The sequence below is a fragment of the Lytechinus variegatus genome, chromosome 7 (genome assembly GCF_018143015.1).
Source record: "Lytechinus variegatus isolate NC3 chromosome 7, Lvar_3.0, whole genome shotgun sequence".
NCBI lineage: Eukaryota > Metazoa > Echinodermata > Echinoidea > Temnopleuroida > Toxopneustidae > Lytechinus > Lytechinus variegatus.
Genome location: NC_054746.1, coordinates 40,815,000 through 40,831,724, shown reverse-complemented (window position 1 = coordinate 40,831,724; position 16,725 = coordinate 40,815,000). Strand labels below are relative to the sequence as shown.

The 16,725-nt window shown below is 34.3% G+C and overlaps 1 protein-coding gene across 1 annotated transcript; it reads right to left on the bottom strand.

Moving 5' to 3' along the window:
- Nucleotides 1-5,682: 5,682 nt before the first annotated feature.
- On the bottom strand, nucleotides 5,683-16,328 carry LOC121419308 (protein cornichon homolog 1-like). Its single transcript, XM_041613713.1, has 5 exons — nucleotides 16,197-16,328; nucleotides 9,871-9,939; nucleotides 8,739-8,851; nucleotides 6,803-6,946; nucleotides 5,683-6,016 (listed from the first exon to the last, which is right to left on the bottom strand). Exons 1-5 carry the CDS (start codon nucleotides 16,275-16,277, stop codon nucleotides 5,989-5,991), a joined length of 435 nt encoding a protein of 144 aa, XP_041469647.1. The 5' UTR covers nucleotides 16,278-16,328; the 3' UTR covers nucleotides 5,683-5,988.
- Nucleotides 16,329-16,725: the final 397 nt, after the last annotated feature.

Genomic DNA, 16,725 nt, shown 5'->3' with positions numbered 1-16,725 from the left:
GTGGAAATGGTAGAATTCAAGCATATTTTCATTCAACCTTTTCTGTACCATGCGTCATTCATATTTTACGCATAATCTTCATTATGGAAGATAAAAAGATGGATATTAAAGTCATAAACTTTGTTTTCCAAATAGAAAGCAGTAAAATATATAGAAGTTCACTCGAAATTTTAATTTGCTCGTGCAAATGATGGAAGATAAAAAGATGGATATTAAAGTCATAAACTTTGTTTTCCAAATAGAAAGCAGTAAAATATATAGAACTTCACTCGAAATTTTAATTTGCTCGTGTAAATGAAAATGTTGTGTGTCCGGGGCGTGTACAAAACTGTTTAAAACTGCAATTACTGAAAAGTGCTCAACATAATAAGCTCATGTACATGGACCTATCCACGGAGGATTATTCTATTGTTACTGGGGTGGGGTTGCTCAGCATTGTCACAGCTCCCCCAGTCACAATAGATAAAAGGATAGGTCCATGCTCATGTAGTACAATAATACCTCTCACACCTCCAGTTTAAACACCTTTATGGCGTCTTTTGGAGGATTTCTAACAAGTACTAGGGTGGAGCGAGTTGCTTCGATCAAGGTTTTAAATGAGAACTTCTTGCTTAGATGTTTAGTTGTACAGACTATTACATCTGAAGGCTCGTCAGTCATCAACTAAATCAGCTGAAAGTTGAATGAACAATAATTCAAGTGCAGTCAAGCAAACAAACAAAAGAAACAAAGTAAGGGGATGACAAAAGTGAACATAGCTATCGGCTACTTATCAGCTTAAAGCCAATAGCTATTATCTGTTCACTGTTGTCATTATCTCCCCTTACTTGTTTCTATTGTTTGTTTGCTTGACTGCGCTATAGGTAAGCGGCCAACAGCCAAAAAGTGGCTTATTTCTTGACTTTAATCCCCAGGCTGGATCCAAGCAAAATGGTACATCAAATTGAATGGAAGTTTTTTTACTTTTCGGAATTGGACATTTAAAAAAATACCGCAATGTGAACCATCACCATGGAAACAAACCTTAGATAAGCCGCGCCCATTTTAAATAAATCGTCGCGAGGCGACAATTTGCGCAGGGGTGACAAATTGTGGTGTCCCCTCCCTCTATCTTGCAAGTCATCCATTTTCCCCATCTATTCCGTCTCATTCCCTTTCTCTCTCTAAACATTCCATTTACTCATGGATATCATATTGATGGCAAAATTATAAGTTATTTACATTCCCTGGATCCCAAGCTATAGAAATTTCTATGTCGAATTTACTATCAGCCAATCATGTAGCCAATCACAAAGTAGTTTATCAAACAGGACCCCTAATCTGTCTCACCATCAAGAAATGACCAGTACATGTAGATGACAATTACTGCATAGATTTGCGAAGCTGATTGATATTACTTAACAAGTTTATTATGCTTCCACTAAAACAGAAAAAAGCAAATAACATATTAAATTCAATTGGCAATATCAAATTTCTACAATTATTCTTTCTACATAAATCACCTAATATCTGAAGAGGGAGAGCATATTTAGTAAAATAACGCTTGGTTTTACCATAATATATGCTTGTCAAATGTATCATCAGGTCTCACACTGTTGAATATTCAAAATGAGTTACCTCTTTAATACTTATCTTTACTGCATTATTTTAAATTACATTTTACGATACAATACAGCAAAGTATCACGTGAATGACCAAGGCAATTGCCGCCTTAATCTGTTATCAATGTACAAGAGTGCAAAGTTATCATCTCTCTTACTCTCTCGTTTCAGTTCCTCCCGTTCGGAGAGCGGCAGGTTACACTGAACTCTAGACTTCTAGTCTATGACTCTAACATCTTCAAGAAATATCCACAAATTACAGCACCCTGTTCGAAAATACAGTGTATCTCCGTTATTAGCAATATTTGTAACTTAGTAAAGTTTGATTTGCTCCAAAGCAATTAATAAGCTAGTTTATCACTGATAAATTTACACCCTTTTATGAATTTGAAATCTTTACACACAAAAAAAATGTATCACTTAAAAATGGAGATGACCAGGTGACACTGCACAAAGATTTGCATTCAAACAAAGTAAAAAACAAATCTCAAATATACACTTTTGATCTATGTGCATTTTTGTTTATTTGCAAGACTTCCCAGGTGTTGCTTCTTACCACATGGTATTGATATATTTAAAGGGATACTCCGGGCTGAAGATATTTATATCTAAATAAGTAGAGTAGAATTAACAGAGCAAAATGCTCGAAATATCAAAATCGGATAACGAAGTTATTGAAATTCAAAATTTAGCATTTTTTTAGAAAACAGTTATATGCATTCATTAGGTGGGCTGGTGTCACATCCCCATTTTCCCTTTTCCTATTCCTATTTCCTATGTTATTGCATGAAATCAAAATTGCTTCATTTTTTCATACATGTGTAAATAATGTGTCTGCATTATAATGAAATAAGTTGCAGCAATGAATAACTAATGCACTTGTCAGTTATCGATCCAATTGTTTAAGTTCTTGGTAGAATTTTTTTTAAATAAACCTAATATATAATAACATAAAAATGAACAAGTGGGGATATGACATCATCAGTTTGCTCATTTAATAATCATGAAGACATGCCAAGAACTGTTTTACCGGAGTAATGAAAATCTTTAAACTTCACGAATTTTGTTATTTGTCATCCGATTTTGATCAAATTTTCAGCATTTTGCTCTGTGAATTTTACTATATTTGTTGAGATATGAATGTCTTCAGCCTGGAGCATCCCTTTAATTGAACCCAATTATCCAATCAATAAATGGGAGTTTTATTGTAAGAATATCAAATTGAATCCTGTGGTCGGTTTGATACTAGGTTACTAATTTTTCCACTCTGTATAATGGTAAAAACCCAAATTCCTTTAATTAGGTCAATTTCAATATATTTCATGTATCTGGGGTAATTAAATGCATGACATGGCACCCAGACCATATAATGTCAGCAGTATTCATGACTCATATTATCTCCTGTATGGGCTTATTTGAAAGGGGATGATTCAATCTTGTGATTCTCTATACAATGTGGTTTAACATATAACAATTTACAAATGCACTTTGGCAAAATAGTTTTGCATATTTTCATAAATTTACACCAATTATCAATCACTGTTAAGCACATGCTCCAATAAAAAAAGGAAATACACTGAATTATAAATTAACCTGTCAAGTTTATTCCAATTTCATAGCTCAAGAGACTAAGCAAGCATACAAGCTAAGCAGAAATATTAAAATATTTTTCATTTGCCAAGCAACTACCCTCTTGCAGTGGGTTTGTGTGCAATGGTTTATGTCAGAACTGTGTAACAATTAGCATCAGAATTAATGGGTACAATCACAGGTGTAAACAGCATGAAATAAAAGACAAAATCACACTACATGTAGAAATGATTCCTCTGTTGGATAATCTTAAAATTCAATAATTGTAATAGTCATCTGCTGCTACCACACCAAGAGGTTTACCAGTACAGAGCAATGCTTGAAGTGTTGTGCAAAAATTTTAGGATTTGAAAAATTTTAGCAAAACAAATTTCAGAGACGACTATTCATAGACTGTGCATAACTTCAATGGGCCAAGCCGTGCCATAGCACGACTAGTTCACGATTAATACACAACTAGTTCAAGACTATTAGCTCACGAATAGGCTGCACATTTTCCCACGAGTCTCCAAATCATTGGCATAAAAGGCAACGCATGCGCAGTTTGGCTATAACAAACGGCAATTCAAAAATCATCAAGGAGTCTGATTTTATGCACCAATCAATGATGATGAAGTGAATGACGAGATATTGCCGTCATGAATATGGCATGAACTACTCTAGAACATGGCAGGAAACACTGACACACTTCGTGCTCCGCATTTTCACAAATGAATAATGCCAATACAGGAAGCGAAAATTGTGCAAGTGTCATACAGTAGCAGCATAAAACTGAATTTAAATCAGATATGAATAATTTAATGTCATTTTACTGTCACATTGAATGAACCCACTGGGCTCTATGCCCGAGACAACTTTTGCTATTATGGAAAATATATGGGCTTGCCATGGTTTGGTGGTTCTAACTCATATTCAAAACATAGGGTTTGCAAAGACATGTTTTTCTTCGCCAAGAGTCTTATCCACAAACTGCTGCAATCAAGCAAAGCGAGGTGAATGGGGACCAGCAGAATTGATTCCTTCAAACACTGATCAATTGAAACTGCAGCTCAAGGTAAAACAGGAGACATGACAGTGCACATTGGAATGGATCATTTTTAGATACACTGTAGGTGGTGCTATATAAATGAGTATCATTACTGTACATACAATATCATGTAAAATTACAATAACAAGACTGAAATAAATCTAAGATCTACATGTGTACAGACTGGGCAAGCCAAGGAGTATAAAAGTGAGTGTGGAAAACAAACCTACAGCAATATAAAAAAAAGTTTGGTATGTGACCTTTGACTCATTTCATGAATTTCAGGGACTCTTAAAGAGCATATTTAGTTTGCATGCTCCTGGTGACAGCAATTAAAGGCACATCCAGTATTTCTATTCCAAAATCATATCATCTACAACAAACACAAATCACTAAAACAAAACTAGTCACAATTGGAATTCAACATATCAATACTGGAACACTGTATACAATTCATTTTTGTGCAAATATCTACAAATTTAAATTTGATATTGATCTAACACCAAATCTTCCATCCATCCTTGCTTCCTAATACAATTCACTTATTTGTATAAAATAATTGGAATAAAAAAGAACTAGAAATTGAATATCAGTCATGTTACATACAAGATACAATGAACGTATGATGGAGTGTAATCTCATGTCTATGGCAAACAATGTACTAGAGAACTACATGTACAATCAATTAAAAGGTTATTTGTATCTATAAATGTTACAGGGCACTACGCTGAATTTATAACATACTGTTGAATATCAATATAAAATAAAGCTTTCACTAGACCTCTTAATAAGAAAGAACAAACTTAAGTAATATCATAAAATAACCCAATATAAAGATATCATTGTCACAACTGTAGAGTTTCTCCTCAGTTTACATTTCAATATTTTCCACAATTTTCAATAATTGTGTTACTTACTTGACCTCATGAATTTCTTAAAGATCCTATCTATAGCCAGTACTGCCTGCACAATGGTTTCAAAAAATCAACTCCATTCAACAAATGATATTAGAATAATTATTCCTGGGAACTTAACAGCAGATTAAAATATTTTCCTTTTTTCATATTTTAGACCAAAATGTTTTCTGATTCAACATCACTTCATGACTAACTAACTTGACCCACAATAATTTGAGAGCATTTCAGAGAGTCTCTGTATATAGGATGTCAGACATACATGTTGTATGAAACTGCCATGTACTTTCTTGTAAATATTTCATTGTTTCTACATACATGTATGTGTAGTGTAATTTCTCACAACTTGCATTAAAAATATTTGAATGAATAGCTGATCAAAATAACAATGATGATATGCAGAATACATCCTTTCTCTACCTAGGGGTAATTCACCAACAGCTGAAATCATGCTTTAGTGTCAGAAAATAAATTTATCAGCATTGATGGTTCAGTGTACGTACAGATTCTTAACGTACAAACAAAGTATAGATCATTGGTCAAGTGTCCTAGTACAATGGCTGGACTTGAAAAAAACAAAGAAGTAACATTGATAAAATCAATTTAATAGTACATGTATATCATGGATGTTTGTGCTTGCATTTTATGCAATCTAGATTTACCGAAATTTGATACAGGCTAAGAAAGATAATTTAAGATGTTATTGACACCGATTCCCCTCCCCCTGTACCTGTATAACCATTGTGAAAACAGCACTCTTAACATACAATGTTTTTCCTAATCTTAACCCCATTACCAATGTCCTTGCAATCTCCTGGTTTACATCTGGATATAGGTTGCGCAACCTCATTTGACTTCATGATGAAACTAGGACATAGATCATACTGTGAGATATTATAAAGAAAACAGATTAATGTTATTTGTTACAGAGTCATGTATAATGTACATGAGCTTGGAACCATTAAGACCAAAGGAAAGGAAGAAAAAAAACATTAAACAAAATTTTAACTATTACCTGTACCTGAATATTGAACAATTCTTAAAACGAATTTATATTATGTTATGTAATTGAATAAAAGCTTTCCATTTTTACTCTCCCCAACTGGACTCTTTTGCAAACATTCGAAGGATGTACTATCTTAGCAACAGGACAATAGGTGCTTAAGGAATGAACAGAGCCAGGAAAAATAGCCCCGTTCAAATTTTTCCATGAAGGTCTGAATTTCTCTCTTTTAGATGGTTATCATGTAAAATATTTGTATTAAACCAATGAAGCAAACTTTAAAACTGTTGGATGGTACGCCATTACAAACAGCTTTGACCAACTTGGAGAAAGATTTTCCTATGTGATCATGGCATCAGGGACAAAAATCATTATCATGTATATAAAATAATGAGCTTTTTAAACATAAATCCTCCCTCTTTACACACAAAAAAAATAGTTGGAAAGTATTTCAACTGATCTCAACACAGTTTGATTAATGAGAGTCTACATCACTTTGTATGAGTTACGTATTACTAATAAATTTGAGAATATAGAAGTATTTGTCCAACAATGAAAACCACTGGTATATAATCCAGAAACCTTCAATAGTGAATGAAACATAATGAAAAATACTCCAGACGGCTGATATCATTAATATTGGGATTATCAAGATGGGTCAATGTACCTGTATAAATAGTAGAAGAACGATAGAAGATAGAAGGCAAGCTTTATCCATCCTTCCCTCATACACCTTGATAAGATGTCTGCATTCATGATAGTAGTAGCATCATACAGACCAGGACCACTCATTACAGGCCGGTTCGCATATCTGATACAAAATGTGCGGGTTGTAAAAGGAATGAATCAAACATATTTGAAAATATATTTTTTTTGTAATTTATTAAATATTTTCAATCAACATTTTATCAATAGAGTGGATCAATCATTAATATACACATTTTTTTCCTTGGAAGTTGGGAGGGAGGGGGTGTGGGGGGCACTTTAGAAAGTGAGAGCCTTATTCAATACTGCCTTATTCCAGTTCAAGATATTCATTAAAAACACTTTAATCTTTGTGTAGTTGACTTGTATTCCATACACGTATGATTATAAAGTCTTTTGTACATTAGTTCATTGGACACAAGGTGGCAGTCTTGCACAATATGGTTAGAGCTTTATTAAGTCCAGCATGAAAAGCAATTGTGGCCTTGTATGTTGCAACCTATATGCTTCAACTAGAATTATGATTTTTTTTTCAATTGACTTTAACCTCCATACAAATTTTTGATGTTGTTTTTAGTTGTGGTTTTTCAAACTTTTCTGATCATGAACAGCATGAAATCAATGGATTTAAATAAGTAAAAGACAAAATAAATAATACAGTAATGAATTTTGGCTACATGTAGCAGTGACTTTCATTTCCATTTCATTCATATTTGAACAGAATTTGAATTCAATTTGTACATGAGTTTCATTTGTGCAATTTTGGAAACACATACCTGGGTGTCAAGGTCTCAAAAGTTGTGAAAGATTTACAAGAAAAAGTCATGAAACAATGTGACACAAAGTTTCATGTTACAGATTCATTACAAAAATTGCCCAGTCCTTTTAGGCTAAAAGGGTGTCAACTAAGGTAGGCTTACACTATCATGTATTAAAATAAAAACAAAATAAAAGCTATTCCTTCTTATAGGTTTGAACATAACAACAGTGCTAAACACTCTAAAGCTAACTTTCTTATGTAGGCAAAGTCCGAATCATGGAAGTGTAAAAATATATGCCCATTCAGGGATTTGTGTAACTAAAGGTTATCTTATCAGATATAGAAACAAAGCTTTCTAATGAGAAATTAAACCAAAGGAGAGATTGTTTGTAGAGTGCCGAACTCCCATTTACATTTATTTATCAAATTCAAGTAGTTTGGGTAAATCAAAATATCATTCATGCTCAAATTTTGAATTAATTGTCAGAGAAAACAAGAGATGATATCATGAGATACTTTGTTGAAATATGTGATATAAAATCTACATCTAGCATATACATATTTCTAAATAAATTATTTAGGTACCAAAACTTTCTTTTTATTTTTGGTAAAATACAACAAAATCATTTTTGCAAGCATGGAATTGGACAACAATTTCATAATGGAGACCGGGGTTAGTTGGAACATGGGGTAAGTTGAAACATTGTAATTTTCTTTAACGCCTGTAAAATAAATTTATGCAATACTGCCCTCAATTCATTGCAATAATAATTCAACACTGTTGTATTATTAATAAAAATAAATTGAGGGCAGTATTGCATAAATTTATTTTACAGGCGTTCAATAAAATTACAATGTTCCAACTAACTCTGGTCTCCCCTACTATATAGCTTTCTGAGTAATAACTGGATGAATGCAATCAATGCTCCATTGGTCTAATGTAAAAAAAAAGGCATTTGAATTTTCCAATTCTGTTTTTTTTTTATAAAGACTCAATTAATGGAAATGATGCAAAAGTGATGCAAGTGATGCAACGATACAACTTGAATTTGTATTTTAAAATTATTAATAATACAGTCCTCTCTTGAAAGACTGAAGATTATGTAACTTACAACACCCCTCTTATAAAAAAACATACCTGAAAATATGATATCCCATAAGGGGGAGGTTCAATGCTACTGTGAATAGCTGACCAGCAATCAAGAACAGTACATTGTAGAAGATGTGGATGATGTACTCTGGAAGTACAAGCTGTGAGGACAAAAAAAATGTCATTTAATGTAGCAGATATTTCTATTACATATCAAACAAGAGTGTCGCTGGGGCAAGCACATAACACGCTTGCCCATAAAACGGAAAATTGAGTTATTGTTCAAGCAAGAAAAGTGAAAGCACTTTCCATTTTCAACCCTCATTATAAACATGAATGTACAGGTATAAACAACAAAATACAACAAAAGCTTAATCAAGGGTACATTGTAAGATAAAAACATGTCACTGTGACCTTGACCTTTGACATTCCTGTGACCATGCTAGTATCATACACACCAAATTATATGAGCCTACATGTAGGTTAATTTAAATACCATCTAAATGTATCATGTTTACAAGGGCTGCAAAAGGGTAAGATGAAAACATGTCACTGTGACCTTGACCTTTTTACCTCAAAATCAATAGGCTCCCTGGGATCTATGCTAGTATCATACACACCAAGTTATATGACCTTAAGTTAAGCCAAAATGAAGTTGTCGCGTTTACAAGGAAGACTTAACGGACGGACACCGAGCGTGATACCATAATTCATCCAGTAGGACGGGCATATAAAAATTCAACATCATTTTATTTCTTTCAAAAAATGTGAAGTTGGTGTAATTTATTACCTGATTACTTGTAGAAACTTACTGTGATGCTATGTAAATTCCTTTCATACAGATACTCTATATTTCATCATGATAGCTATTATAAGTTTTTGATAATCAAATTCATAAGACTGAACTAAACCCAAAGTTATATGATATAAGACAAATTTATTCTTTTTCTCCTCCTCCGCCTCCCACCTCTAGTCTGCTTTGCAAACCCATCACGTTTTTATTTGCTAGACTTTTGTGAAGACACATTTGTAGATCAAAGCTTAATTCAGGGTCTGTGCCTGCAGACTATCCCTCCTCCTCCTCCTCTCCCCACGTGAGTTTTATGTCACATGATGAATTCTGACTCCTAACATGAAGGATGGATCATAATGACCGTGACCTTTCTGTATTCCTACTTACCGGGTTCAGGCTATTACACTGATCTATAGGGTTCTTGTAGTCAGTTTTCAGCTCATCAAAGGCAATAATCTGAAGGAGAGAACAAAACACAATCAGCACATAAGTATTTTATATCTATATAAGTTCAGTCAGTAATGATGTCAAACTACTCTTTTACCATCCAAACAGAATCACTAAATAATGTTGCCTATGCAATGGAACATTTTACACCAATAACTTTGCAGAACTGTGAACGGGATTGGTTCTTGATTTTGCACATTGGAAGTGTACGGTATGCAGCTGATATTGTCAGATGTGAAATACACACCTGAAGACCTGATATCTCAAGTTCTTTAAAATGTCATAAATTCGTCAGGTTGCCATTGCTATATGCATTCATGAACACATTTTAAAAGTGATTTCTATTACCTGTTAAATCTTTAAAGACATATGTTAGAAAAAAAATTAATTCAAAGAATTATCTTGAACTTTTCCGTTTGTAAAATGAAATGTTCTTCATATGGAAAAGTATAACACTCAGAAAATAAAATTCTTTCAGACACTTTCAAGATATCTGTGATTGAAAAATCATCATTTAATTCATCTCCTGCATAGTCTAATTTCAACACATGTAGTAAATGCATATGGAATAAATTTGGGATGGTATCTCCAGCCACTTTCACCACTTTGTTAGGCACTAAAGAGTGATGTACAACTATTGCTTAATTCTTACAACATATTACATACATGTACAGACAAAAGTGAAAAATGGCATCATGCAGTTAAGATATACTGTAGTAAAACAAATGGAGCGCCTCTGGCAGTCTTGCCTGCATTACGCGATTCAATATAGCAGCAGTGCTGACCTTGAAAAGGACTACCAGTATAGAATAATCATTCACAAAAAACACAATTCATAAGATGATAAAATACTATGTTCATTGACCCTAAATAACATTTGACCTTGATCGTGTGACCAAAGACTTTTGCAAGACAATCAGGGATACTTGACTACCCTTATGTCCACATTTGATTTCATGAACTGGATCCATAATTTTTTCAAAGTATGAAGGCAATTCAACAAATACCCCTAACACGGCCTAAGTTAATTGACCTTGGTAATGTGATCTGAAACTGTTGTGTTCTTTTGTGTAGTTCTATCTGTATGGTTTTGTACATTACAAGTTCTCATTTGTATGAATATTCATGTAACAGGGCTCTTTTGAAAAGCAGGCCTCTTGGCTCTGAAATGATTACCCTGTTTTTTAAATAAGACTGAAATAAATAAAAACTGAAAAAACTTAAGCAGGATGTTCATTGATGTTTGATTACTCTTAATACATCCAAGTTTCATGAACTAGATCCACATACTGAATGAAATTTAAAGAATGTTGGTTAAGATTTCGTTTTGATTCTCCCAACATAATCAAAAATCATTGAATTTAAATGACCTTTGACCTTTCGTCATGTGACATGAAACTCACAAAAAAAATGTTCAGTGATACTTGATTATTCTTATGTTCAAGTTTCATGAGCCAGATCCATAAACTTTCAAAGTTATGTTGAAAATCAACAAACACCCCAACATGGCCAAAGTTCATTGACCCTAAATGACCTTTTGACCTTGGTCATGTGACCTGAAACAGGCAGGATCTTTAGTAATATTTGATTACCCTTAATTTTAAGTTTAACAAATTAGGTCCATATACTTTCTAAGAGGCCGTTCTCATTATGCTTTCTAAAACTAGTTTACTGGAAACCGATTCAGGAAACCACTTTGGAAGATCGCTTTGCTAGCGTTCCCACTTGATCACACGAAAGTGGTTTTCAAAATCACTTCACGTAAAGCGCTCTTGTTGCTATGGAAACGCTCTCAGTAGGGTGACACGTTTCGCGCGAAATTCGAAACCGCAGTATAGCTATTCTACACCTGCCGTGTGGAGTAGCGCGCTCAAAATGTGCGAAGATCGCTTCCCGAAGAACGGTTGTGTCCTCACTTACGCTAAAACCAGTTTAACGAGGCAAAGCGATCTTGAAAACTACATCGCGAGGTGGTTTTCCAAACTGGTTTGAAAGATCGCTTCCAAGACCGCTTTGACCGTTCTCACTACGCATTAAAATAGTTTCCAGTAAACTAGTTTTAGGAACATAGTAAGAACAGCCTCTAAGTTATGATGACATTTCAACAACTCAACCTCCGATTAAGATTTTGATGTTGATTGCCTCAACAAATTTTTTTTGACCGTAAATGACCTTGACCTTGGTCATGTGAACTCAAAATCTAGCAGATGTTTATTAATTCTTGATAATCACCAATTTTCATATACTAGACCGATATACTTTTTAAGTTATGATGACATTTCAAAAACTTAAACTTTGGTAAAGATTTGATGTTGACGCCGCCCCGTCGCCGTTGGAAAAACTGTGCATAAAGTCTCGCTCTGCTATGCAAGAACATGATAAAAGAAGAATTTTAAAAACCTCAGATTGAAACACATTTTTTTTTATGACCCCATTTCCTAAATCTCAGTCTTCTCGTGCTAGATTATAATACAGATATCCGGATCAAATTTAGTGAGCGATATAATACCTGTGTGTTGTAATGGGGTGAAGAATGTACGGAATTATCCTGGTTCAAGTCATCAGTCCATTCACTGCCATTTATTTTGTCAGCGCTGGTGACTTCTTTCCTCCCCCAGTGTAGTTACAGTGGTGCACACAGTGACACACACGAGAAGAGAGGTGACTAAGCTCCAGAAAATAACTAAGATATGAGCCTAGGTCTAGCTATTGAATAAACCTACATATAGATCTAACATAAGATATTAAGTAACTAAGTTAGATCTGAGTGCATAACGATAGTAGGTATGTTACAAGAGCGCCCTCTAGGCACATTCTGAATGAGGCATTGAGTGTGCTGCCCATAATTGCAGGGTGACTGTGGGGGCATTGATTTGTATTGTGTTTGCATGTGCAAGGAAAGGTTATTCCTCATGACATCATTGTTTGTTTTTACGTAGTTGAATGTTTATGGCAGCTGTCTAGACTTTTTTAAAAATATCGCTCGGTGATCTTGCGACTCTGTGTGCTACTGGAACTTTGGCCTTGCTTTCAACCTCTTGCTATTCATATTTACAGGTATCATCCCACTCTAGAAGGTATTCATTCCGATAGAACAACATTTCAACTACATTGTGGTGAAATTTGAACGAAATCTAATGTCTGATGCTAAGTGTGTTTTATATGTCCCTGTTTTGGCGTTGTCTGTAATTTTGGGGCACTTATTATTATTATTATTATATACTTCTACTATTATATTGGGGCACTTCCATATACATGTATGCCAATGTATGCGCATTGTTGTTTTCTATTAGTGCACCTTGGTCCCAATTAAGGTCACAACTTTTGTTTTAATTTAAAATACAAAGTAATACATACATGCACTGGTGTACTGCTACCATCCAGCATGTGGGAATCTACAGGGGGGTGTTTTATGAAAGGCCTTGTTGGACGTTTTATCCGACAAGTCCCATTTTATCCGACAGTTACCATAGGAACAGTGCCTCTCAGCCAATCAAAATCATGGAAAGATGTCAGATCTGACAACTTGTCGGATGAAAATATTGATGAAACTCTCCCCAGGTAGGACTATGGTATGCCAATGCTGTATAGAGCACACACTTAAAAAAATCATTAAAATATCATTTTTGTGGCCAAAATTAATAATTTCTACACAGTTGCAATTCAATTTTCATAAGTAATTTAGAATTATTTTTGTATGGACCAGAGTGCTCAAAAATTTGAATTTTGGGCATATTTTTGTGTACGCCCTCTAATGGTGGAAGATAAAATGGCAAGAAAATTTTCATTTTTCAAGCACTATGTTTAATAAAGAAAATAATATTTAAAGAATAAAATTTACTTAAGATAGGGAGTTCAGTGAAAATGCTACTTTCAGAATTTGTACTGTCTGTGCACCCATGTATAAAACAAGTGTGAAGCCATTAAATGAGGAAAAACCCTATAGAAACCTATACCATGAGAAACTGAAGTTTTATGAATAAAATGATGTATAATTCAAGGGTATGGCTTGTCCTGCATAACAGCGCATTGCACTTAAAAAAAAGTATTACACAGTCCCATTCATTGCATTTTGTTTAAGTTATGAAAATCTACTTTTGCTGTATAAAAATCTGCACATTCTCCCCTTTAAACAACAATATCTGTGTCAATATTTGATGTCATGATTTATGCACCATTCTTTTTCTTATTTCACAAACTTTCCAATGGTTCCAAATTTGTTGGCATTCCTTCAAGATTTCAAAAAGCAACTGTCTCCCCCACTCAAACAAGCCTTTAATAAATTTTGACAGAACAAAATCTGCATATTTTCCCCTGTAAATTAGAATATTTCTAGCCGTCAATATATCAGACAATGAGTTGATTGAAGCACCATTGTTTTTCTTATTTCACAGGCTTTCCAATGATATCAAATTTGTTGGGATTCTTCAAGATTTCAAAAAGTCATGAGCCAAGTTATATAATGTCAAATGAAAAGATGTAAATCGCGACATTTGCGTGCTGTCGCCAAGCGGAAGACAAAGAAATCAAGATGGCGACGTAAACACAGCCGTAAGCTCTTCCCATCTTTTCATAACAAATTTCTTGTTTTTTATAAATTCTTCTTTAAAAATGTCAATATCGCAGAAATGTTGGAAATGAAGTTGGACCCCATGTACATGTTTTAGGGCTAGATCTTTTAGAGTGAAAGTAGAATTCTCGGGGGCGAAAGTTTCTGGTTTTGTACCCGTATGTGGGGAAATATAGGTAGGAGTACCAGGCATTAGTGGGGAGTGACCATACGTACAGTATATGACTTTCACTCCCCAAAACGCCCCAGGCTAACTGCACTGGCCTTAGCCAGGGGCGTTGTGGGGAGTGAAAGTTATATACTGTACGTAGCTCACTCCCACTAACGCCAGGAATCACCCTACATGCCTTTGCGTGTCGGACAGGATTACCCATGGTGAACCTAGACCTAAATCACCAATTTTAGTTATAGTTTTTCGCCCAAAGTTATGTACATGGGCAAGTTTTATGTTTACCCCCATTTGATTAGATTTCTTTTATATTTCATTAAATAAATAGTCGTAAAATTGAAAGAAATTAAGAGCAATAGCGTTCACTTACCCCCGTCTGTGTACGAAGCCATTTTGATTTCTTTTGTTATGATACCTAGATACACATGCGTGCAGAGCTGCAACTTAGATTTTAAAAATACTTGCATTTGTCAATAAAAATCACGATTTTTAAAATATTTGTTTCGGTTGAAAAATATCATGAAATAATTTATATGATATTTATCGATAAAAAAAAATATTTTGCGATTCCTGATATCTATCGGCAGATGCAAATATTTTTTTAATCCAGGTTGGTGGTTTGACTGCCAACTTGAATTAAAAAAATATTTGCATCTGCCGATAGATATCAGGAATCGCAAAATATTTTTTTTATCGATAAATATCATATAAATTATTTCATGATATTTTTCAACCGAAACAAATATTTTACAAATCGTGATTTTTATTGACAAATGCAAGTATTTTTTAAATCTAAGTTGCAGCTCTGCACGCATGTGTATCTAGGTATCATAACAAAAGAAATCAAAATGGCTTCGTACACAGACGGGGGTAAGTGAACGCTATTGCTCTTAATTTCTTTCAATTTTACGACTATTTATTTAATGAAATATAAAAGAAATCTAATCAAATGGGGGTAAACATAAAACTTGCCCATGTACATAACTTTGGGCGAAAAACTATAACTAAAATTGGTGATTTAGGTCTAGGTTCACCATGGGTAATCCTGTCCGACACGCAAAGGCATGTAGGGTGATTCCTGGCGTTAGTGGGAGTGAGCTACGTACAGTATATAACTTTCACTCCCCACAACGCCCCTGGCTAACTGGCCTGGGGCTATTGAAGAAATGCATGCCATGAGGTATAATTATTAAATGAAAGATCTTGACGAGTTCTAAATGCTATGGAGCAAACACCTCATTTTTCAAGTATGGTTGTTGTTGTTTTTTTGTAACATACCTAACATTAGGCCTAACTGTTAAGTTAAAACTTAATATTAATAACGTTAGCCGGTTAGGGCCGAATTGTTTAAGAAACTTACTAGGCCTAGTAGGCCTAACCATGCTAACATGAAACTAAGTGAGCGGGACCGAACAATATTCGATACCGCCCTATTTCCAACGACCAACAATCAACATCATAAATTAATTTTAACTGACATTAATTTTATTTTAAAACATTCAACCATTTCAATTCGAGCAAACTTACGTGGAATATGGCAAAGAATATCAAAACAGCAGCCAAGATCATGGCCAGCAAGTAGCAAAAAGCGACAAATGTAAACGCCATGTTGGAACCCGACGGCCTACTCTCGCAGTGTGTCGCCCTCTGGGGTTGAAAAATAAAATGACCCCTACTTCTTCTTCCGTATATGGAAGGAAATTATACTACTACATGACGAGGAAGGGGAGGAGCAGGAGCCAGGGGGAGAAGAAGAAAAAAAGTTATTTGCCAATAAGAAATTACTGAAAACATGTGAATGAAATATGAAATATAGACATCTTTAATCAACAAGGATGAAATGATTACATATAGATCTAGGTATCTAGGTTTTCGGCGGTGCCTTCAGGCCCTACATGATTATTTTCCTCGGTGAATAATAATTATTCTATCTTACTGAATTACTTCTAGGGCTTGTTTGTAGGAATTTGCTAAGACCATACGTATTTCACAGAGTGTTCTGAAAAAAAATCTATATCTTTTATATTTAGTAAAACAGATAATGCGAGCACCAAGA

Coding starts and splice junctions, on each gene's coding strand:
- LOC121419308 (XM_041613713.1), bottom strand. CDS start 16,277: ATGGCGTTTACATTTGTCGCTTTTTGCTACTTGCTGGCCATGATCTTG. Junction 8,852..9,870: donor AGTGTAATAGCCTGAACCCG/GTAAGTAGGAAT, acceptor TTGTCCTCACAG/CTTGTACTTCCAGAGTACAT. Junction 6,947..8,738: donor ATGGGATATCATATTTTCAG/GTATGTTTTTTT, acceptor ATTTTGTATCAG/ATATGCGAACCGGCCTGTAA.